Below are 25,076 nucleotides of genomic sequence, written 5' to 3'. Positions count from 1 at the left end.
TGGGGAAAGGATGTAGTTTCAGTGATGATGAAAAGAAGCCTAGAGATTATAAAATTATTTGGGTTCAGTCATTACTAGCAAGACAAAGCATCTCAGGGTCTCTCAGATGCTTTCTTGGGTGTCAGAGGGCATTGCGGGGAGCATTTGGGAAGGGAAAGTTAACAGAGCTGGTTTTGACTGAATTTACATATGTATATCTGGAGTCCTGCTGTTGAAGAAAACGATACTGAACTGAACACCTGGCCCTAAGAATTTGCATCCTCAGTAGCATACCTGTAATGAAGCACACTTATGAACATATTCAGTACAGGGAAGAAAAATACAAATTCTATTTCCCCCATGTGTACACTCGTGTCATGATGCAATTGGGCACAGTCAGAAGAGGAGCAACAGAAAGAGTGTGAGTGTGAATATTACAAATGCAAGGTCACACAGTTCTTAAATACCCTGTGGAACTGCCAGCCACAAGATATCAACGGGATCAAGAGGTTTGAGGATTCAAAAAAGACTGGATTATTACACGGGTAACCAGAAAATGTGAGTAGAGTAGCGACTATTTTAAAAAATACTTTGGAAGGGGTCCAAACCAAACTATGCTTAACTGGTGGGTGTAAGAGTGAAACTTTCTTGGGGTTCATCTTCTCACAGCTGCCAACTGCAGGGTTTCTTCTACCTTACTCTGCAGAATTGGAACTGGTGTCTGGATACTGGGCTGAAAGGACTACAGGTTGTGCTGAGTCTGGGAAAGCCTTTCGGTGCTGTTAATTTAAGACTACATTTTGCTGATCTTCCTTGAACTTCTACAGTCTCTAGAACTCAAGTACAACAGCAAGGTGTCTTGTTGAACACCAGTTAACCTCTTAATCTTTCTCCTTTCAGGTAGGAAAGTTCAGAACTCCTCAACCCTGCTCAGAACATTATGTCTCCTGTCAACGATACCAAATTGAAGTATACAATATTCATTCTCGTGGGGATATCAGGGAAGGAAGATGTCCAACTCTGGATCTCTATCCCCTTCTGCATAACATATGCTATTTCTGTAGTAGGAAATTCAGTCATTCTGTTCATTATAATATCAGAACCAAGCCTTTATGAGCCCATGTACATTTTCCTTTCCATGTTGGCCCTCACAGACCTTGGCTTATCATTTTCCACCATACCAACAATACTGGGTGTATACTTGTTTAATTCTACAGAGATTAGCCTCTATGGTTGTATTACCCAGGAGTATTTCATTGCTGCACTTCAATGCACTGAATCTGCCGTGCTCTTGTTGATGGCCTTTGACCGCTTCATTGCCATCAGTAATCCACTGAGATACACTTCCATCTTAACCCTGCCAAGAATAATCAAGATGGCCCTGGTGTGTGTGCTACGATCAGTTCTCACAATACTCCCATTCCCCCTCCTCCTTATGCAGTTCCAGTACTGTCGAGACAATGTACTCTCCCATTCCTACTGCCGGAACGAGGACATCATGAAGTTGGCTTGTTCGGACACCAGAATCGACAGTGTCTATGGATTGTTTATTCAGATCTTAACAATGGGTTTAGACTCTCTGCTCATCTTCCTCTCTTATGTGATGATCCTCAAAACTGTGCTGAGCATCGCATCCCTCAAAGACAGCCTCAAGGCACTGAACACTTGTGTTTCCCACCTCTGTGCCGTCCTGCTCTTCTATACCCCGGAGGTCATCTTGTCCATTCTACACAGATTTGGGAGGGGGTCTTCTCCCTTGGTTCAGAGTATCCTGAGCTATGCAGCTTTGCTGGTGCCACCCCTGATGAACCCAATCGTGTACAGCATGAAAAGCAAAGAGCTTCGTGTGAGGATCCTCAGGGTGTTCACTAAGTGAATGTCTGTTCATCACCCCTCTCCAACTCTGGTGACATGGGAGACAGTAAACACATGCCATGACCACCTATTCCATCCTTGGCCCTTATATCTGCTACCACATGACCCAGTGATCTTCATTCTGTTGTGAGAAATACCAATGTCATCTAAGGCCTGGAGCAATGGGAGAGGGGCTGATGAAGGAGGACAGCAAATTGGGGAAGGAGACCAAGACAGGCAAAATTATTTAGAAAGTGACTGTGCTCATTGAAGATCCAAAGAAGTGGTAGGATATTGGCCCATGGATGACCATGTACATGGATTCTGCATCCTCAGATTTCCTGTTGATACAATCTGGAAAGGATATGGTGTTGGGTGCTGTTTCCAGTGACAGCCAGCCTATCTTGTTGTACAGCTTAGTCATGACAGCTGTACAGAAAGTAACTAAGAAATTCTGGTAAAACATCCAGTGACTGCAGAGTGATTCTGCAGTTGCGGTCCTGACAGTTCCTAAGCACTCTGGGTCTTCTGTGATCCGTGGAGGCTGCACTAGTTGTGGCTAGGGGTTATTTAAGGAGCACAGACACTGACCCTTTCCCTATACCATGAGCCAAGTTCTTGTTTTTCCACGGAAGCCCCAGGAAAAACATGGAGGCCAACTCCCACTGGCTCTGATGACTCTGAACAGCTCATACCTGCTAAGCCTCTTCCCTACGAAAGTGGAGCAGAGCTGTGTGGGTCAGTGAGAATCTGACACACAAGAGCATTGCAAGGAGATTGAGACCCAGGCTTCCTTCCTGTTGTCCCCACTATATATGCTGATGCACCTAGCCTGTTATACTGTCTTTCTAAAATTAGTAGTGCCAGGTGTTCCAGAGTCAGTCAGCAGAATAGGTAATTACCAAGTTAGCCATGCACTGTTGCCCTTTGCCCAGTTTTTGGCAAGAGTGATTAGGCACACCATGCCTCCCCGACCTGGCTAAGAGCCATTGGTGGACTGATCTTCCATGAATTTGTCTAGTTTGTGTTTGAACAGAGTTGCCATCTTAGCCTTCACAACTTCCTCTGGCAAGGAAGTCCACAGGCTGACTGTGCACACCCTTCCTTCTTTATTTTCTCCACAACTGTTATAATTTTGGGATGAGACAAAAAGCAACCTGGTTTAGAGTATAAAGACACCACATATCCTGGTTTTGCTGTGAGAATCTCCATTCTGTTTGGTCGGTGTATATCTTTATTTAGTACCTATTAGCATTCAGAGTAGCAACTGTTTGAAGTTTAGCAAGACATGACCCACTCAGGACAATGATTAAGAAGATAAGAATGGCTGTACTCGGTCACATCAAAGGTCTGTCTATGCCGGTTTCTCTCTTCTGTCAGTGGCCAATGCCAGCTGCCCCACAGGGAGTGAACAGAACAGGTTATCATCAAGTGATTCCTCCTCTGTCACTCATGATTCACAGATTCTTTGAATTTAAGTCCAACAGGGAGGCCAAAGCTACACTAGCCCCGGCCTTTCAGAAGGGTCATGCTAATAAGCCACTTCAGCAGATGCTAATGAGGTGCTGCAATGAATATGCAGTACCTCATTTGCATAATGGCATCCATGTGCATATTGAAAGGGCCGCTTTCAAAATGCATGCCGCCCGTGTCGACAAGTGCCTTTTGAAAAGCCCCTCCCTGGATTTTGAAAGCCCCCTTTTTCCATTTGGTTTTGGGAATAAGGAGCTTTCAAAGTCCAGGGGCTGCTTTAGAAAGGCCCCTATCTACATGGGCGGCATGCGTTTCGAAAGCGGCACTTTCAAAATGCATGCGGTCACCATATGCTAATGGGAAAAAGACTTGGGGGGGTCATAGTGGATGATTAGGTGACCTTGAGCACTCAGTGTAGTTCTACAGCCAAAATAACTGGTGTATTGTGAATGACAGAACCAGTGGAATCTCGAGCGGGATCCAGAGAAGTTACTTTACCTGCATATGTGGCACTGGGATGAGCACTGCTGGTATATTGTATCCATTTCAGGTAATTATAGTTCAAGAAGGATGCTGATAAATTGGAGAGAGGTCAGAGGAGATCCACAGGATGATTAAAATTTTAGAAAACCTGCTTTAGACTGATAGGCAGAAGGAGCTCAATCTATTTAGCTTAATGAACAGAAGGTGAAGGGGTGCCTTGATCACAGCCTGTTAAGTACTGGCATGGGGAAAAACACAAACAAACAAACTTTAACAGTAGGCTGTTTTGTGTAGCAGGGAAAGTTATCACAGCATCCAGTGGCTCAAAATGGCAGCCATACATGTTCAGCCTGGCCTTAAAGTGTATTTTTTTAACAATAAGGGTAATCAACCATTTCAACAATTTGTCAAAGGCCATGGTAGATTCTCCAACCCAGACAACTATTGAATCAAGGCAGGAGATTGTTCTAACAGGTCTGCTCAAGGACTCATTTGGGGGTAATTCTGTGCTATACAAGTGGGAAGACTAAGATTATGTCCATAGTACTTCGGAAGATTGACCAGTTCATGGTCAAGCTTCTGGGCTTTGATTTTCTACGTCTAAACTCCGTGAAACTCTGCCGTCAACCTTCCCCAGTATGGACAGCTAAGTTAGCCAAGAGTAGATATGCTGACATTTGCTACGTAACTGCCAGAGCTAAAATTGCGTATCTGTGATTAACTTACTTTGCCCGGTGTAGACATAGGCTAAGTGATCATAATTGTGCCTTCTGGCATTCAGATCTGCTCTGATGCAGTGGGCCAACTTCACTGCTTTGCATCATATTCTTCTTTATGATACTGAGCACTAATTCATGGAACCTGCAGCTTTTTATACTGTAAGCAATTAGATTCACTAGTTAGCATGAGTCTTGAGGCCAGGGAATGATGACATAGATAAACTTAGGTAATTCGTAAGTTTTGAGAAAATGGACGTAGAATGCTAGGGGGAATTTCTTGCATAGTGACATCGGCCAGTCACAGAACATGAACTGACACCAGCTTCTGAAAGGTTTCAGATGGAACATCCAACTGGAAGAACACGATGGAAGTGAAATGCTGTATATTATAATGGGGTGAAATCATAAATACACTAACCTATAAAAAAGGAAACTTAATACTGTCTAGTGGAGGACTTGCATATCAAGGAGAATCCCTACAGAGTATGAATTAGACAGGGTAACACATTATAGAAGTGGTATCCCAGAATAGTAGTAGAGAGAGATGCTACATTTGATGGCTATGAGAGGTCTTGAGAGTAGTAAGAATAATCATGAAGCATTTGGTAGAAGACACGTCTTGTAAGCTGTTATTGGTAAAACCTTGATTTGCTGAATATGAATATTCTATCTGTGTGCTTGTATCACTTATCTGCCTGAAGTGATGGCTATTGACTGTGCATCTCTATTTCAAATGTGCTTACTGTGGATAACACACATAAATATCCTTTCAGACACAGCAATGGTGAAGCTAGACTATGCTGATGGGTCACCAGAGAAGACCACAGATTATGGAAGAACTTTGGCTTTTTATGAAGATTAGAGCCAGTTTAAGAGTAAAGGCGGCTTTGGCTCAGCGGGGCATGTGAAAACAACACGTTACATTGAACTCCATTTTGGTACCTGTATTTTTCCACAATTGGACCTGGGAACTTGCCTTGAAACAAAGTGTTCCTGTCCTACAGAAAAACCATATCAGGTGGTGAATGTTATTGCCTCTTGGCCTCACTCACCACAGAAAGGTCTCCTAGAAACACCCAAGGAACAGAAGCTGAATGGGAAAAAGACCTGTCACCAGTCTAAAGGGATTTCAAACCCATGCATGAAAACCTGGATGTCTGCTCGTATCATCAGTCAGAGTGAGAAATTGCTCATTCCAATGCACTCTATTTAGGCTGTGGCATATTGAGCAAACCAGAACTTCTGCAATACCACCTCACAAGACAGGTTTAGATAGGCATCAATTGCAGTTTAGTACATTTGCTACACTCTGTGTCTTCATCTCTTTGGTCTACTTTGTAATCACTTAAGGTCCATATTTTTAGCTAATAAACTTGTTTTATACTTTATCTTCACCAGCCTGTTTTGAGTAATGTGTCTGGGGAAGGTCTCAGCTCTGTGTACAAAGGCTGTGGCATATCTCTCCCCCATCAAGAGGGAAGCAACCCATTGTCATGATCGTACACTTCACAGACATTTGTGCATTGCAAGACAGTATTACCCTGGGATTATACTCCAGCAGCAATGAAACCAATGCAATCTGAGAAATGAGCTGTTGTCTCCTGTTTGTTCTTGCATGGCTTAGGTAAAGCTCTCTGGTGCCTACTCAAAGTTCACAGGCCCAGCAGCCTAGTCAGCACAAAATCACCCCTGAGGTTCAGGCAGTGAGGCCTAATAGCCAAAGTCAGGCCTCAGTGGCCTAGTCAAAGTTCACAGGCTTAGCAGCCTAGTCAGTATGAGTTGCCCTGCCGTTGGGGCAATGCAGCCTATTAACCAAGGTCAGGCCTAAGTGACCTATTTATAGTTTACAGGCCTAGCAGCCTCGTCATAATTCAGAGGCCCAGTGGCCTAGTCAGTATGAGTTGCCCCTGTGTGTGGGGCAGTGCGGCTTAACAGACAAAGTCAGCCATAGTTGTCCCTGCACTTTGGGGCAGTGCAGCTTAATATTCACAGTCAGGCCTCAGCGGCCCTGGTTCTCCCTGCCCCAGGGTTGCAGGGAGGTGGGGGTAGGGCAGCTTGGGCCCTCCTGCTCTGCCAAGCTCCAGCCCAGGGCCTGGGTGGTGGCAGGCGTGTGAGCCCAGCTCAGCTCAGCTCACTACTACACACTGAGCTCACAACTGGGGCCCTCCAGGTTCCCTGCCCTGGACTACTTCCTACCCTGGCTCTGCCTGCGTCTCCCCAGATTGCTGCTGCTGCTGTTGTTGCTTCCACTGCTGTGAGTGCTGCTCCGAGGGCGGTTGCTGCGGCTGCTCCTGAGGCAATCATGGCTTCACCTCTAGTGAATGTTGCCCCCAGTCCGTGGTGAGAGCTACTGCTCCCCAGGTGGCCAGTCCCAACTGAATGGGCTCCCTGGCCTTTACACTTGGGCTGCAGCAGGAGCATGCTCAGCAGGGCCTTAGGCGTGAGGCCTTTTCTACCCAAAAAGCCTGGCTCCCACCCCCTGGTCATTGTGGGCTTGGTACACCCCGTTACAGGGTGGCAGTCTACCAAGAGTTCTGAAAGAGCTCAAATATGACATTACAGTACTGCTAAACGCGGTGTATATAACCCGCCAGCTATTTCCCAGTTACCTTTGTGCCAGATGACTGGGAAATAGCTAATGTGATGCTCATTTTTCAAAAAGGCGCCAGAGGCCATCCTGCTTTTGCAAGCCAGTCATCCTAGCATCAGTAAACTGGCTGAAACTATAGTAAAGAACAGATCTATCAGACAAGTATATCAACATATTTTATTGTGGAAAAGTCAGCATGATATTGCAAAGGGAAATCATGCCTCACTGAGCTATTAGAATATTTTGAGCAGCAAAAATGTGGGCAAAGCTGGTCCAGAAGATATAGTACAGTTGGACTTTAAGGAAGCCTTTGACTAGATCCCTCATGAAAGGCTCTTAGGAAGAGTAAGAGGTAATAGGATAAGAATTAAAGGTCTCTCCTGGATTAGAAGTTGGTTAAATGATAGGAAACAAATGACAGATGTGAACTGTTAAGTTTCAGAATGGAGAGAAGTAACCAGTAGTGTCCCACAAAGATCTGTACTGGAGTGCACCTGTACAACATATTTATAAATGATCTGGACAAAGGGGTATGCAGAAAGGTGGCAACATATGGGCATGAGACAAAAAACCCCTTGGTCTTTAGGCAACAAAATTGCAGATGAAATTCAACATTAATAAATGCAAAGTCAAAAACCTAATTTCACTCATATATAAGCTGCGTCTACACGTGCACGCTACTTCGAAGTAGCGGCAGTAACTTCGAAATAGCGCCCGTCACGTCTACACGTGTTGGGCGCTATTTCGAAGTTGAAATCGACGTTAGGCGGCGAGACGTCGAAGTCGCTAACCCCATGAGGGGATGGGAATAGCGCCCTACTTCGACGTTCAACATCGAAGTAGGGACGTGTAGACGATCCGCGTCCCGCAACATCGAAATAGTGGGGTCCTCCATGGCGGCCATCAGCTGGGGGGTTGAGAGATACTCTCTCTCCAGCCCTTGCGGGGCTCTGTGGTCACCGTGGGCAGCAGCCCTTAGCCCAGGGCTTCTGGCTGCTGCTGCTGCAGCTGGGGGTCCGTGCTGCATATACAGGGTCTGCAACTAGTTGTTGGCTCTGTGTATCTTGCACTGTTTAATGAAAGTGTGTCTGGGAGGGGCCCTTTAAGGGAGCGACTTGCTGTTGAGTCCGCCCCGTGACCCTGTCTGCAGCTGTGCCTGGCTCCCTTATTTCGATGTGTGCTACTTTGCCGTGTAGACGTTCCCTCGCTGTGCCTATTTCGATGTTGGGCTGAGCAACGTCGAAGTTGAACATCGACGTTGCCAGCCCTGGAGGACGTGTAGACGTTATTCATCGAAATAGCCTATTTCGATGTCGCAACATCGAAATAAGCTATTTCGAAGTTGGGTTCACGTGTAGACGTAGCCATAAAAATATATGAAGTCTAAGGGTATGTCTACACTATGGCATTAATTTGACTTCATTAAAGTTGATTTTCTAGCACCTGATTTTAGAAAGTCAATGATGTATATCCACATTGGCAGGAAAAGTTGATGGAGTGTATCTTCAGTGCACTGACAGCTTCAATTGTGTTAGCAGTGCACTGCAAGTATCTATGCAACAGTTCCTTCTTCTCTGTTGTCTTGTGAGTTTCTGTCCCAGTGCCTGACTGGTCAAAATATGACTGTTCATTGTTATGGGTTTGTATCATCAGCATCCCATAGTGCACTTGTCTCCTTCAACTTTCTTTTGGAGAGCAATGGAAAAAGTGTTTTTGTGATGTTTTTCATCTTCATGCAGACACCTTTCCAAGGCTAGCATGGAATCCATATAGCCTAAAGCTGTTGTGGCAAGCATTGTGAGTACCTCACACATTGTGCTGTGGTATGTGCAGCACGTAAGCAGCCATGAAAGTGATGAAGATGCCAAGGAGGACACATAATATATGAACGTGAGACACTGGAGAGGAGGAACGTGGTGAGGCTGGCTGCATCTGATGCCTTATACACTGTGGAACGCCAGTTCTGCCTCCTTGAAACAAGCTCAGAGTTGGGCTGCATTGTTCTGTAAGTATGGGATGATCAGCAGTGGCTAAAGAAATTCTGCCTGTGTAAGGTCACTTTTCATGGAACTTTGTGAATTGCTTTTCCCCCCATTTCTGAAGTGCAGCGATACCAAAATGAGACTTCCTCTGACAGTTCAGAAGCAAGTGGCAACAGCTCTGTGGAAGCTTGCAGTTCCAGACAGCTGCTGGTGAGTTAGCAATCCATTCAGAGTGGGCAACTCTGCAGTGGGGGCTGCTGTGATCCAGGTAGATGAGGCAATCAATACCCTTCCGCTATGGAAGTCCGGGACTCTGGGAAGTGTGCAGGATATAGTGGATGGTTTTACCAAGATGTAGTTTCCTCACCTCGGTGGGGTACTAGACAGACCTCACTTCCCTAAGGCACTCAAATACAGGCAGGAGAAAAGAGGCAATTTCTCAACTCCCCCACCTTGCACTCTTGCTGGAATATGGTTAAGGACATATATTGTCTCATGTTGCACAGTTGTTCATACCTGCCCTGTTGAGTCAGAGCAGTCATTATCATAGGCTGTCCTGAGGTTCTTCTGGAAGGCTCACCAAGCGGGGATAAGCTAGGGGCTATTATTTCCCCTAATTGTTCATTAGGTTGGACATTAGGAAAAATTTCCTAACTGTCAGGGTGGTTAAGTACTGGGATAAATTGCCTAGGGTGGTTGTAGAACCTCCATCACTGAATGGAGGTTAAGAACATCATTTAAGAACAAGTTGGGTAAATATCTAACAGAGATGATATAGATCAGTAGTTCTCAAACTTGTCATATAAATAACCTCTTTTTCAAAAAATGTTATAAATACCGTCAAACTTCTCTACTGTACCCCTGAGGATACGTGTACCACTGGTTGAGAAACAAGGTCTTAAAGTAATCTGAGGTCTTGAAACAAGTGCCATTCAACTTTTCCAGATTACTGTGCCCTTTTCAGGAGTCCGATTTGTTTTGCATACCACCAAGTTACACCTCACTTACATCTTCTTACTTCCAAAAATGTAAAAATATCACTGAAAACTTGCAGACTTTCTACCATCTTGTTGCCAAATAAATGAACTGGAATACAAATATTGTACTTACACTTCAGCAGAGGGCGTATGAAGCGGGAAAAAGAAGTCATAGTCTGAATGAACTTTTAGCTTGTACTGACTTTATTGATGTTTTTTTATGTAGCCTGTTGTAAAACTAGGAAAATATCTAGATGGATCCTCTGTAACATTGCCATTTACTCCCAAGAGTATGTGTACCCCTGTTTGAGAAACAATGATGTAGGTGGTATTTGGTCATGCCATGAGGGCTGAGGACTGGATCTGATGACCTCCTGAGGTCCCTTCCAGTTCTAGTATTCTATGATTCTAGGAATGCCCTGAGAAGGCCTTTCACAGCCGACTGTCTAGTCTGGAAGCATTTTGCTGTGAGGATCTCGCCCTGTTGTAACTACTTTTCTAGTAAAGATACGTAGTCAATACTCATAATTTCTGATACAAAATAACACACACAAGTAGGATCAACGTACTGTGCAAATCATAAATTTTCCATGCATATCTATCATATCAGAATGATCCCCGATGGTGTTTATAGGGACAGTGCCATTAGCTGAGATGCCCTGGACTCTGCATGGTGCCTATAAAAGGCTCAGATTATTTTGGAAGGGACTAGTTTTTCCTGTGCAGTGGTTTGAGGTCTCAGGAGGGGAGGCACAGTGTAGCTGCAGTAGCTCTGACCTGCTGGGACTGCTCTAATCGTGGGAGTTGGAGCTCAGTGCCAAAGAATGATGTGAAGGGCAGAAGCTGACTGGTCCAAAGAAGAATGAGATAAGCCCCTGGGGACAGGCCCATCAATGTCTACTAGCCAAGATGGTCGGGGATGTAGCCCCGGGCTCTGAGTTATCACCAAAGTTCTGACAGCCAGAAGTGCAGAGCAGATGACGTGGGATGGCTCACTTGATAATTTCTCTGTTTTGGGTATTCCCTCAGGAGTACCTGTAGCAACCAGGACACTGGGCTAGATGGACCATTGGTCTGTCCCAGCAAGGCCACTCTTATGTTGTTCAGTTGTTCCACTGACAGATGGGCTGCTGCAGAGAAGCCTTTCCAGGGGATTCCTCTTTCCAGAGCTGGCAGAGCCACCCTCACAGACATCCAGGTCCAGCAGAATGGGGAAGGCTCATGGGGAGCCTGGTGTTGCCACCAAGAGGGGTGGTCTTTTTTGCACAAGTGAGAAGGTCTCAAGGGTTGGCGCTAGAGTTAATTTAGAAATGAGAGAGGATTTTTCCCCCTCTGTGACAGATTTTCGCCCAAATTAAAATGTTTCCTTTTTGTCCATTATTAGGGGAGTTTTCATCAAATATGGATAATTTTCTCCTGAAAGCTCAGCTGCTGTAATGCTGTGAAGCTACAGCTGCTTGAGTCTCTAACAGAAACTGGAGGTTGTACTCTGCCTCTCCGGTGTTACATAAATGAAGTTTACACTGACTTAGTCAATGGCTCAGTCAGTGGCTGCCCTCTGGGAATGGGAAAGTCCAAACTCCCTAATTAGTCTCTGGCTGGGATATGTGCCTATCAGCCACTCTAACCAGCCTTCCTATCTCTGTGCAGACCCCCCATTTCTCTGCAGTGACCTCATCCTCAGATCCTGTGGGCAGTGGTTACTGTGGCAGGCCCTGGGTAACACATCTCTGATGAACTTGTGCCACCATAGAGCTGGAGAGGGTCCTGAAGCAGTAGTGGAGGCACAAATATTGTGGGTGGGTCACAGATCATGAGATTTTTGCATAACCTTGGGAACCACTGTTATCTCCTTACCCCCTTTTCATTCCTAAGGGAGAAGGGAAGGGGACTTCTTCTAGAATAATCTGAGGACAATTTCTATGTTCAGAGCCTTGCGGCAGCCTTGCACCCTGGGTGTGTAATGCAGGAAACGGGGCGACTGGAGAGAAATCTGGTCTTATTTCATTATTTTTATTCCCTATTCTTTTATTTCAGCAAGATCATACCTCTGACAGCATCATCTTATCACTCAGCCTCCCTCGAGGGAGTCATCGGTCTAATTGGAACCACAGGAACAGCGCTGACATGCCCTCCTTTCGGAAAACGAGCCTGCAGCAGGGCAGGCGCTGCAGTACAGTTCTGTAGCATCACCACCCATCCCCTGTGATTTGGTCTCCTGCAGTCTGCTGTTGGCTGTGAGGGGGTTAAAGCCGGTGCACACAAAGCCAAGCTTCTGAAGCTCCCTGATGGCCAGCTGGCCCTCAAGGGAACGTACCAGTATGCTTCATAAAGGCCGTGGCCTCTTTATCTGAACACACACTGCCTGCTGCCCGGGCAACCTCACCAATAATGCCTCATCCTTTAGGGCGAAGACCTCCGGTGTCAGCAGCTCCCCTTCGAGCAGCAGTTGGGTACGTTGGCAGGTTTCTCTGTCTTTAAGAAGTGAAGCGCAGGGAAAGGCTGCCAGCTGTTTCCACATGCAGATGTTCTGTGCAGCTGCAGGGGTCTCAGCTGGGATGTCAGAGTGAGTCAGTGACAGGGCTGGAGGGCAGGGAACGACAGCTGCTTGGGAATCCTGCCCCTGCATCTGCTCATGCTGCTCAGTGTGTTATTTAAGAACACAGAAATCTGACATTCCAGGTGAGCTTTGAGTTGTAAAACTGTGATGTTCTGGTGAGGATTTCCCAGTAGGCCCCATTTCCTGAGGTGCTGTGTGCTCTGGGCCTACTCTTGCCGGGGAATGAGCAATAGAAGGCCCCACAGAATATCAGTGACTGGTTCCCAAACTGCCTACAGTGCATTTCCTTTAGAAATGTAACCAGCAAATCCGTTTCACAGATTTTATAGTCTGTCGCAATTGGGAAGGCAGGAATTCTAGGCTGCATTGTGCTGTGGCCACAGGTCTGATAGGACGTATTTCTCTTTCCTGACTGAAGGAGCACTCCAGCATTTCTGCTGAATAGGTATACCCCTCAGAGTCACAGGCTGCCAGTATCTCTGCCCTCTCTCTGGTCTGTGAATGCCAGATGTCGGGCCTCACGCTCTGCACTCTCCTGGTGAAGAATCCTACCATCTTCCCACCCTCAGACTGGGCCTTGGGCCTCAACACACAGCAGTTTGCCTGTGGTTCCCCAGGAGATCTAAATGGGTTATGAACCTGTGTTTCCTCCCTCTGGGATTCTATGACTATGGGTGACAGAAATGACCAGCCAGCCGCCCTGAACCAAAATATTGTTTAAACTGAACAACAGGATTGAATAAGAGGGTTTTCAAACAACTGTGTGTGCACCTCTCTGACTTCAAAACCTGTCCACTTTGATGGGGACCTATGCAGTCTGAAGGTCACAGATTTTGCTCACAGTGTCTAAGCCTGACACTCTGAAGTGCTTCCCAGCAATAGCTGCCCCCATATCTGCAGAGCTGCTCAGCGCTGGCTGAACAACTCATGTAATGTGGATGGAACTGATAAATTGGCTCTTCCCAGCTTTTAGCTCTATGCTTTCTCTTATCTTTCCTGTGGTGCTCACTTAGTGAGCCAAATGCCGATGACACGCATAGCTATTTAAAGCCAGCAGCTGTGTTGCTGGAATCGCTATAGGAAGGAGGTATTGCTGCAACGCATTTGGTTATTAAATATTTTCGAAACACTCAAATACTGTTTCAAGGAGCTCGTGCTGTTAACTCTTTGATCAATGAGCAATTGTATGATACTGTCTCCTGGTAACTGACCAGAAGCTCTCCATAACCCTTACATTTCAGATAATGAATGCAGTCCCCCTGCAATACCCGAGGAAAACTTTCCAAAGTGCCATAAAAGAACAAAATCACTGACCTGTGTTTCATTAGAGAGTAGGGCTGAGGTGCAGGAACATGTATGTATGTAGTTTATGCTGTTATATGAGCATGAAATTATTTACAGGCTCATATAGACATTAGTGCAAACCTAGTGTTTGCACTGTTCTGCCATTTGTGATGCAAATCCCTCCCCCACTGTCTGTGTTAGATTTGTAACTTGCCAGATGTGTACCAAACTTTATATGGCTAGAGGAGGCAGGGCCCCTGATGGTGTCACATAATCATTGAATCCTAGGGCTGGAAGAGACCTCAGGTCATCGAGCCCAACATCCTGCCCAAAGCAGGACCAACCCCAAACTAAATCATCCCATCCAGCACTGTGTCAAGCTGAGATTTAAAAACTTCTAGGGATGGAGATTCCACCACCTCTCTAGGTAGCGCATTCCAGTGCTTCACCACTCTCCTGGTGACATAGGTTTTCCTCCTATCCAACCTACACCTAAATGTCTGTAGCTTAAGACCACTGCACCTTGTTCTGCTTCCATCACTACTGAGAACAGTTTCTCTCCATCCTCTTTAGACACCTCCCCGCCCACTTCAGGACATTGAAGGCTGCTATTGAATTGCCCCTCAGTCTTCTCTTCTGCAAACTGAATAAGACCAAGTGTCTCAGCCTCTCCTTATAAATCATGTGCTCCAGGCCCCCAATAATTTTTGGTTGCCCTCTGCTGGATCCCATCCAATACATCCACATACTTTCTATACTGGAGGGCCCAGAAATGGATACAATACTCCAGATGTGGCCTCACCAGTGCCCAATAGAGATGAATAATAACTTCCCTAGATCGGTTGGAAAGGCTCCTCCTAATTTACCCCAATATGCCATGAGCCTTCTTGGCTACAAGACCAGACTTTTGACTCACTGCCAGGCTGTCATCCACTGTAATCCCCACATCCTTTTCTGCTGCACTGCTACTTAGCCAGTAGGTCCCCAGCCTGTAACAATGCTTGGGATTCTTCTGTCAAAAGTGCAGGACTCCTCACTTGTCTTTGTTGAACCTCATCACATTTCTTTTGGCCCAGTCCTCCAATATGTCTAGGTCACTCTTGACCATTTTCCTACCCACCAGTGTATCTACCTGACCTCCTAGTTTAGTGTCATCTACAAATTTGCTGAGGGTACAAAGCATCTGCTCATCCAGGTCATTAATGTTGAACAAAACAGGCCCAAGAACAGAATCTTGGGGTACTCCACTTGAAACCGACCTCCAATCAGACATTGAGCCATTGATAACTACCCATTGGGACCAACCATTAAGCCAGCTTTTTATGTTCCTTATAGTCAATTTATCCAATCCTTAGTCCTTATTTGTGGGCAAGGAAGTTGTGGGAGACTAGATCAAGAGCTTTGATAAAGTCAAGGTATATCACATCCATTGATTTCTCCATGTCCACAGAGGCACTTACTTCATCATAGAAGCTAACCTGCTTGGTCAAGCATGACTTGCTCTTGGTGAATCCATGCTGACTATGCCTGATCATTTTTCCCTCTTCCAAGTGCCTCAGAGTTGAGGATCCACTCCATGATTTTTCCAGGGACTGATGTTAAGCTGACCACTTCACAGTTCCCATGGATTGTACTTCTTTCCTGTTTTAAAGATTGGCAATAAATTTGACTTTTTTCCCAATCATATAGGAACTCTCCTGATCTCCATGAGTTTTCAAAGATAATGGCCAAAGGTTCTTGGCTTTCTCTGTATTTAGCTTTTATAAATACCTTTTAAACCTGTTTTTACCACACTGAGAGCTGCCCACCTCCTTCCCATACTGCATTGCCTAGTGCAGTAGTTTATATTTTGAATGCAAGACAGATAAATACAATGACAGTTTTCACCATGTCATGATATAACAGGCCACACTTGGAAGTGGAGATGCAGAAAGGGTGTTTGTACAAACGTCCCAATTGTAAATTCACACAGTTCTCAAATAGGCTGTGGAAACACCAGCCACAAAGTAGGAACAAGGCCAGGTGTGATGGGTTGGACCATGGGATGCCACCTGACATGCTAAAGATACTGAGCCCACCATTTCTGTCAGCCTGGGCATGCTTTAACTCTATCTTGCTGAGTCAGATTCTTAAGTCTCCTCCAGCGTACCCAGAGGTAGGGCCAAACCCACCGCAGAACAGTGTAAACGTTGAGATCTGCTCTGGGAGGGCTCCTCTTAATGGACTTGCCACAGCACTGAGACGTCCATTCTTCTCGGGGTCCAAACCCAAAGTTGTACAAAGTTCTCCTTCTCCCTCAGTGTGGAGGAAGCTATGCACAACCTGCTCCCCCTGCCAACTGGTTAGAAATTACAAAAACTGACTTGAGTTATAAACAAGACATAGGTTTGTTAACTACTACAAGGTATAGTTTAAATGGTCAAAGAGAAGGAAAACAGACCAAGGGAGAGTGCTATGAAAATAATAGAAAGCATGCAAACCAGCAGCAGCCTTCCCCCTCCCCCTGCCCTGAATGTGTTCCTGACTGGACTGATTTTGAATTTCTACAAGGTAGGGCTCCTATGTCTAGGATGGAGAGGAGAATCAGGACCAGGTTTCTCTGTAGCATCACAGCATCTATAGAGCTTTCTGTAGCATCTGCAGAATGGCCATACCAGGCTTCTCCACACTCCTTGGTCCTGGCTGATACATCATCAGTCCTGTTTAACTTTTCCATGGTGCAACCTGAAGTGTTGACAGTGGGTATCAGACAAAGTAGCAGAGCTGGAACGTACACATAGAAATAGTATATTTATAATTCATTGAATGATAACCTTTCCAACGATACCTTCCAGGATTCCTCTTGCATAAAGTACATTTGACTTACGTCATATTCATATTCATATCACAAGCATATGAGGGAGACAATATTTGTAAAAGTAACCAGAAAATCCAGTTAATATAGTGATGATTGGATTAAAATATCTTGGAAAGTTCCTAAAACTTCCTGATTCACATCACCAAAATGTCTAATTAGTGGACGCAGGCCAGCTCATAGCCGCCTACTGCAAGGCATCTTCCACTTTCATTTAAGACATTTGGAACTGTCCAATTGACTCTGGGCTAAATGAGCTACATCTCTGATCCACTCTGGCAGTGCTTGCCTTCCTGTTGGGGGTGCAAATCCAAGACTATGTTCTTGCTGATCGTTTCTGAACTCCTGTCATTAAGTCTCCTGTTCTTTTTCCTTTTAGGAAGGCACTGAACTCTTTGGACTTCTCTAGTACCTTATGGCAGCTACCAATGACAGCAGATTCCAGTATGAAATGTTCCTTCTTACGGGGATACCTGGGCAGGAAGGTGCCTACCTCTGGCTCTCTATTCCCTTCTGCTTAATATATGCAATATCGATAGTAGGAAATTTATTCATTGTGTTCATTATAAAAACAAATCCAAGCCTCCATGAGCCCATGTACATTTTCCTTTCCATGTTGGCCTTCACAGATCTTGGCTTATCAATAACCACCATGCTGACAACACTGGGCATATTCTTCTTGAATTCTAGGGAGATCAGCCTTGATGCCTGTTTTGCCCAGGTGTTCTTTATCCACACACTTGAATGCATTGAGTCCTCTGTGCTCGTATTGATGGCCTTTGATCGCCTGCTTGCAATCCGTGACCCCTTAAGATATGCTTCCGTCTTGACACTACAGAGACTAGCCAAGATGTGGCTGGTGTGTGTGCTAAGAGGAGTAGTCGTAATGTTTCCGTTCCCTTTTCTCCTGAAACGGTTCCGATACTGTCGAGAAAATATCCTAACCCATAGCTACTGCATACATGGAGAGGTCATGACGTTGGCTTGTGCAGACATCACAGCCAACAACATCTATGGCTTGTATATCACACTCTTAACAGAGGGGTTGGATTCACTGCTCATCTTCCTCTCTTATGTGATAATCCTCAAAACAGTACTGAGCATCACATCCAAGGCAGAATGCCTTACGGCCTTGAACACTTGTGTCTCACATCTCTGTGCTGTCCTTGTCTTCTATACACCATTGATTGGCCTAACTTTGCTACATAGATTTGGGAAGAGCTCTTCTCTGCTTCAGATTCTCCTTGGCTATGTCTACCTGATGTTCCCACCCCTGATGAACCCCATCGTATACAGTGTGAAAAGCAAACACCTTCGTGCAAAAATATTGAGGATATTTGTCAACTGAAGGGTCCCTTTGACATCCTGTTTAGTACAGGAGACATGGGTGACAAAAAACACAGGCAAAGGCCTCCTATTCCATCTTGGATTCTTACAAGTGAGATGACGTGATTTACTGATTTCCACTCTGGACGGAGCAGCTGCCATTGGTGTAAAGCCTGGAGCAATGGGTGGTGGGCTGGAGAGGGAGGATAGAGCAATGGGGTAAGGACACCAAGGCAGGAAGCAGCCTTTGAAAAGCATCTGTGTTTACTGAGTGCCAGTGGACCACTGGGATGTTGGCCCAGAAAGAGACATATTGGTCGTTATTCTAACCTTTGAATTCATCTTGGTACAGTCAGTAAAGGGAGGGGATGTTGATGACACCTGGTCTGTCACTTTCCCATCTCCGGTCAAACAAGCATGGCTAAAGGCAAAAGCTGACGAGGTGTTCTGCAGTGGCTGTGCCGGCAGTTCCTAATGCTCTGGGTGCTGTGTGATCCAGAGGGACTGCACCAGCTGCGGACTGAGGATATTTCAGGGGCACAGACACCCACCCTTCCTCTAAGCTCTCAGCCCAGGGCTTCCAACTGAGCCATGTCAGAAACATGATTAACCCAAGAGCTTCAGGAGAAGCCATTCAGACAGCACCCTCCCCCTTGCTGGCTCTGCACCGCACACCGACAGAGCCCACTCCCCACAGATGAAGAGCAGAACTGCCTGGGAATGAGGGGCTGACACACAGCAGTTCTCCCAGTGACTTAGGCTCACATTCCCTCCTTATCCTTCCCTCTGTTTGTGCTCACATAGCTGCTTTGAAAGGGTTAGAAATGGTCCTCAGCTCCCTGAGAGAGGCTCAGCCTGCTTCTACCCCAGCCCAGCCCATTCACTGTACCATTCAAAAGGTGAAATAGGGACAGAGGCAAGAGCTCCTGTCCCTCTTCTTCCTGTTTGACTCCACTCCATCTGCTTTTCTCTTTCTCCAAGCTCCCAACCTCTGTTCCATCTATTCCTCCAAAGTCCCACTCCCTGGCTCCTCTCCATTACCCAGGACTCCATCCCCTCTCCAAGGTAGGAGAGCTGGACCATGACCATGATATGCTGCCCCCAGGGATCTAGAACCTTTCTGAGAAGCCCTGTCCCTCCCTCTGTCCTGGGAAGGGAGGTGTGTAGAGGTACAGTAGAAGCCCCAAACCTGGCAAGGCACAATAGGAACCCCAAACCTGTGTTCCTGCACCCAGAATATAAATTGCTGATTCCTGAACTAGCGTTGGTACAAACAAGGAAGTTAATAGAATCCTAGAAACACAGAATCCTAGGGCTGTACGGGACCTCAGGAGTTTATCAAGTCCAGCCTCTAGCCCAAAGCAGAATAAACCCCATCTAAATCATCCCAGATGGGACTTTTGTCAAGCTGGGACTTAAAAGCCTCCAGAGATGCAGATTCCACCACCTCTCTCGAAAACGTATTCCAGTGCTTCACCACCCTCATAGTGAAATAGTTTTTCCTAATATCCAATCTAGACCTCCATCACTGTAACTTGAGACCACTGCTCCTTGTTCTGCCTTCTGTTACTAGTGTGACCAGCCATTTTTCCATCCTTTTTGGAGCCCTCTATCAGGAAGTTGAAGGCTTCTATGTAATCACCCTTCACTCTTCTTTTTGACGAACTAAATAAGCCCAAATTCCTCAGCCTCCCCTTGTGGGTGTAAGGGCATTTTGAAGTTTCATGGGTACTTTGAAGTGCCCACAGTTACATGGCATGATGGCGCTTTGAAGTTTGCAACTTGGAAGTTGCCACAGGGAGAATTAGTCTAATGAGCTGATGCATATTCATCACAGCACTTCATTAGTATTCTCCACTCAGACTGATTACCATGTAGACACAGCCCTAATGAACCAAAATATGCCATCAGCCTTCTGTTACCGCATACCCAGCTTATCATCCATTGTCATCCCCAGGTCCTATCTTGCTGCACTGCTGTGTCGCCGGTTGTTCCCCAGTCTGAAACAATGCTTAGGAGTCTTCTGTTCCAATTGCAGGGCTCTGCACTTGTCCTTGTTGAACCTCATCAGATTTCTTTTGGCCTAAACCTCCAAATTAGAGGTCACTCTGGAACCCATTCCTACCCTCAACTGTATCTACCTGTCCCCCTAGTTTAGTGTCATCTGCAAATTTGCTGAAGGTGCAATCCATCCCCTCATCCAGGTCATTAATAAAGATGTTGAACAATATCAGCCCTAGAACTGATCCTTGAAGCACTCCACTTGAAACCAACCACAAACCAGACACTGAGACATTCATTGAGCCATTACCTGTTGGGCCCAACCATCTAGCCAGCTCTTTATCCACCTTACAGTTCTGATATCCAATCCATTTTTCCTTATCTTGTGGGCAAGAATATTGTAGGAGACTATCAAAGCTCTTCTAATGTCAAGGTATATCACATCCATTGATTTCCGCATGTCCACAGAGCCAGTTTCCTTTTCATAGAAGCTAATCAGATTGGTCATGACATGTCCATGGTGAATCCATGTTGGCTATTCCTTATCACTTTCCCCTCTTCCAAGTGCTTCAAACTGGATTCCTTGAGGATCCCCTCTATGACTTTTATAGGGTCTAAGTTGAGGTTGACCAGTCCAGAGTTCCCTGGATTGTCTTTCTTTCCTTTTTGAAAGATAGGCACTATATTTGCCTTTTCCAATCATCTGGGACCTCTTCCAATCTCCCTGAGTTTTTAAAGATAATGGCCAAAGGCTCTGCAATGACATCTGCCAATTCCCTCAGTACCCTTGGATGCATTAAATCTAGACCCATGGATCTGTGTTGGTCTAGGTTTTCTAAATAGCTCTTATCCTGTTCTCTCCACACCAAGGGCTGCCCACCACTTTCCCATTCTACATTGGCTAACACAGTCATATGGGATTTCACCTTGTCTGTGAAAATGGGCAAAAAAACTTTGAGTACTTCAACTTTTCCCACATTATCTGTCATTACCTCCCTCTTCAAGTAAGGACCCCATGCACTCCTTGGTCACCCTCCAATTGTTAACATGCCTGTAGAAACCTTTCTTGTTACCTTTCACATTCCTTGATAGCTGCAGTTTCCAGTCATGCTTTCATCTTCCTGATTACTCCCCTGCATTCTTGAGCCATATATTTATATTCCTCCTTAGTCATCAGTCCAAATTTACACTTTGTGTAAGTATCCTTTCTGAGTTTATCCTCACTAAGCCAAGCTGCTTGCCTACCATATTTGCTCTTCTTGCAACACATGAGAATGGTTTGTTTCAGTGCCTTCAATAAGGTTTCCTTAAAATACTGCCAGTTATCCTGGACTCCTTTCCCCTTCATATTAGCTTCCCAGAGGATTCTGCCCATCAGTTCTCTGAGGGAGGCAAATTCTGCTCTTCTGAAATCAAGGGTGTGTATTTTATTGCTCACCTTTCTTCCTCAGGGGGAGGGATAGTTCAGTAGTTTGAGCATTGCTCTCTTAAACCCACCATGGTGAGCTCAAGACTTGAGGAGGCCATTTAGGGATTGGGGCAAATAGATGTCAGGGATGGTGCTTGGTCCTGCCAAGAGAGCACAGGACTGGACTAGATGACCTCCCAAGGTCCCTTCCAGTTCTAGGAGATATGTATCTCTAACTACATTTTGTCAGAATCCTGAAATCTACCATCTCATGATCACCAACACGCTGCTTGGTGCCCAGTTCTACTTCTCCCTGTTTGTGAACAGAAGGTCATACTGTGAATTGGCCCAGTCGGTTCCTTCAGGACTCATACCAGGAAGTTATTACCAACATTCTCCAAAAACTTCCTGGATTGTTTGATTGTTTGTATGCTACTGTATTGGTCTCCCAACAAATGGCAGGGTGATTAAATTCCCCCATGAGAACCAGGGCCTATTCTCTTGAATCTTCACTTGTCTGAAGAAAAAGTTTCATCAACCTCATCCATTTGATTTGGTGGTCTATAGCAGACACCAACCACAAAATCACCTGTGTTGCTTCCTCTCCTACATTTAACCCAAAGATTCTGAATAGACTTTTATCCGTCTATATAGGGAGCTCTGAGCAATCATATTGCTCTGTTATATACAGCACAACTCTTCCTGTTTTCCTACCCTGCCTTTCCTTTTTGAGTAGTTTATGTCCTTCCATTATCCCTTGGCTGCGGTGGGCAGGAGAAGGAGGGGAGGAGGTGTCCTGGGGGCTTCTGTGGGGAGGAGGTGTTCTGGGAGTTCAGGATGGCCCTGAGCTCCCTGTAATAGGGGCAAGCGGTAGGGGTGGCCCCAGACCAGATGGCCAAGTCTCGGGTCTGGGCGTAACCCTGCCACAACTCCTTCACCTTGCTATGGACGTGATTCGGAGAGTGGGCAGGGTGACCCTGGGTGGCCAGGCCCTCGGCCAGTTGGGCAAATGCTTCTGTGTTCCACCACTTGCTCTCCATCACACGGAGCACCTCCTCCTCACCTCCGAGCCCCAGCAGATCTTGGAGCTCGGCCTCTGACCAGGAGGGGTCCTGCCACTTTTTTGCCCCCTGTTTGGCTGCTGGAGGTCCCTGGGTCCCCTCAAGGGGGAGCCCTGGGGGCGCTCAAGGGGCTGGCTCAGTGCCATGGTGCTGGGTGGTCAGGGTGGGGTCTGTAGAGGCTATGCAGAGCTAGCACGTGCATGTGCTGCTGCCTGCACACTCTCAGCTTCCTGCCATAGGAAATTCAGGTCTGTGGTGCTTTAAAGGCTGCTGCGCACTGTGATCATAGAGCCCCACAGGGGCTGGACAACATGTCTCAACCCCTCAGCTGATTTCCGCTATGGAGAACCCTGCTATTTCAAAGTAGCAGGAAGTGGATCATCTACACACACCCTACTTTGACTTTGAACGTTGAAGTAGAGGCGCTATTCCCGTCTTCAGATAGGAACAGCGATTTTGACATCTCAAGACCTAACGTCAATTTCAACGTCGAAATTGTGCATGGCACATATAGACATGATGCACGCCATTTTGATGTTGTGCCAGCTACTTCGAAGTAGCTGGCTAGTGTAGATGCACCCTCAGGCTACACTAGCACACTACGTTGAAGCAGAGTATTTTGAAGTAGAAACATAGAAATAGGCTACTTTGATGCGTATTGTCTACATGTCCTCCAGGGCTGGTGCCGTCAACATTCAACATCGAAGTAGCGACAGGGAACATCAAAAGGAGTCACCCCGGAAGGAAACGCAGAGCGTCCACACACACAAGTGCTCCCCGTCGAAATAAGGGGACAGGAAAGCCCACGGACCAGGTCACAGGCTAGACTAGCCCTTCCGGGGCAACAACAAAACGCCCCTTTAAAGGGCACCTCCCAGACACACCTGGCCTGCACAGCACGAGGTCTGCAGAGCAGTAGCCACACTCTCGCAGACTGACGCACAGCAGCTATGGACCCCAGCAGCAGCAGCAGCAGCAGCAGCAGCAGCAGCAGCAGTGGCAGGAGGAGGCCCTCCAGGTAGTCATCCAGGGGGCAAGCACCTTGCTAGGTCCTGCCCAGGGGGTGGCCCAGCGGTTCCTGCCAGAGAAGCTCTCCCAGGGGGCAGACGGGGATGCCCCTGACCACCGGGCTCCCCTCTTCCTCCCCTGCTGGGTGCTGTGCAGCCTCAGGAGCTACCCCACCAGCTCCGAGTGCTGGGAGCAGCTGGTCATGGGGGAGTGGGACAATGACACGTGGCTGCAGAACTTCCGCATGCACTGGCAGACCTTCCTGGAGCTCTTCCAGTGGCTCACCCCCACACTGAGGCACCAGAACACCTGGAGGTGGCATGCCCTCCCCATTGAGAAGAGGGTCCCAATAGCTGTCTGGAAGCTGGCCACCCCAGACAGCTACCGTTCTGTGGGACACCAGTTTGGAGTGGGAAAGGCCACGGTTGGGGCTGTCATCATGGAGGTAAGGAGGCCCGGGAACGCACCCACTGGGGGGAGGGGGCTGGGGAGGGAAGGGTGCCGGGGAGAGAGGGGGCTGGGTTGAGGCCTGGGGAAGGAGGGGTGCCGAGAAGGTAGGGGCTGAGCCGGAGGGGTGCCTGGGGAGATGGCTGGGAGGGGGCCTGGGAGGAGGGGCGTGGGGCACCCTGCACACCCTCATGGGTGACTGTGTTCCCTCTCCACAGGTGGTCCATGTGCTTAATGCCATGCTGCTCCAGAGGGTCATCCGACTGGGGGACCTGGACACAGCCGTCGCCAGATTCGCTGCCATGGGGTTCCTGAACTGCTTCGGGGCCCTGGACAGGACCCACATCCCCATCCGTGCCCCAGACCACAGCGGAGAAAGATACATAAACTGCAGGGGCTACCACTCTGTGGTCCTGCAGGCCATGGTGGACAGCCAGGGCCGCTTCCAGGACGTGTACGTGGGCTGGCCCAGCTGTGCACATGACACCCGCATCTTCCGGAACTTAGGCCTGGGCCACTGGCTGGAGGTGGGGACCTTCATTCCCCAGAGGGAGGTCCCTCTGAGGGACACCACTGTGCTCCTCTGCCTCGTGGTGGACGCGGCCTACCCCCTCCAGCCCTGGCTCATGCCCCTGCACACTGGCCACCTCAATGCCAACCAGGAGTTGTTCAAAGCCCACCTGAACCACACCCGCCTGGTGATGGAGAGGACCTACGGCTGCCTGAAGGGCCACTTGCGGTGCCTCCTTGCCCACCTGGATGTCGGCTTCCAGAACACCCCGCAGGTTGTGGGCATGTGTTGCATGCTCCACAACATTGTCGAGAGCAAGGTGGGAGGCCTTCATCCAGGGGTGGGTGGTCGACGCCAGCACAGGGTATGGGTCTGCGAGGCCCTGTGGGCCCATTTCAACCAAGGAGACCCCTGAGTACCTTCCTGGCCTTCCCCGGAGGACCCCCCCACATCTCCCACACTGCCCCCAACACCCGCACACCATCCCCTCAACAAGCACACATCTCTAGTTCTTTGGAAAATAAAACTGTGTTTTTGGAAAACTGCTAACTGTCTTATG

At 47.2% G+C, this 25,076-nt stretch overlaps 2 protein-coding genes across 2 annotated transcripts; both read left to right on the top strand.

The window, feature by feature from the left end:
• Window positions 1-919: 919 nt before the first annotated feature.
• LOC142018075 (olfactory receptor 51A4-like) lies at window positions 920-1,855 on the top strand. Its single transcript, XM_075003969.1, has one exon. The coding sequence runs from the start codon at window positions 920-922 to the stop codon at window positions 1,853-1,855; it is 936 nt and encodes a 311-aa protein (XP_074860070.1).
• Window positions 1,856-17,170: 15,315 nt separating this feature from the next.
• Window positions 17,171-18,103, top strand: LOC142017458 (olfactory receptor 51G2-like). Its single transcript, XM_075002758.1, has one exon. It carries the CDS (start codon window positions 17,171-17,173, stop codon window positions 18,101-18,103), a length of 933 nt encoding a protein of 310 aa, XP_074858859.1.
• Window positions 18,104-25,076: the final 6,973 nt, after the last annotated feature.

Source organism: Carettochelys insculpta, chromosome 1 (assembly GCF_033958435.1).
Source record: "Carettochelys insculpta isolate YL-2023 chromosome 1, ASM3395843v1, whole genome shotgun sequence".
In the NCBI taxonomy this organism is placed as follows: Eukaryota; Metazoa; Chordata; order Testudines; family Carettochelyidae; genus Carettochelys; species Carettochelys insculpta.
The sequence above is the reverse complement of the archived record's forward strand: the minus strand, read 5'-3'. Positions and strand labels throughout refer to the sequence as shown.

What these genes read in the sequence shown, in the direction of transcription:
- LOC142018075 (XM_075003969.1), top strand. Translation starts at nt 920, where the DNA reads ATGTCTCCTGTCAACGATACCAAATTGAAGTATACAATATTCATTCTC.
- LOC142017458 (XM_075002758.1), top strand. Translation starts at nt 17,171, where the DNA reads ATGGCAGCTACCAATGACAGCAGATTCCAGTATGAAATGTTCCTTCTT.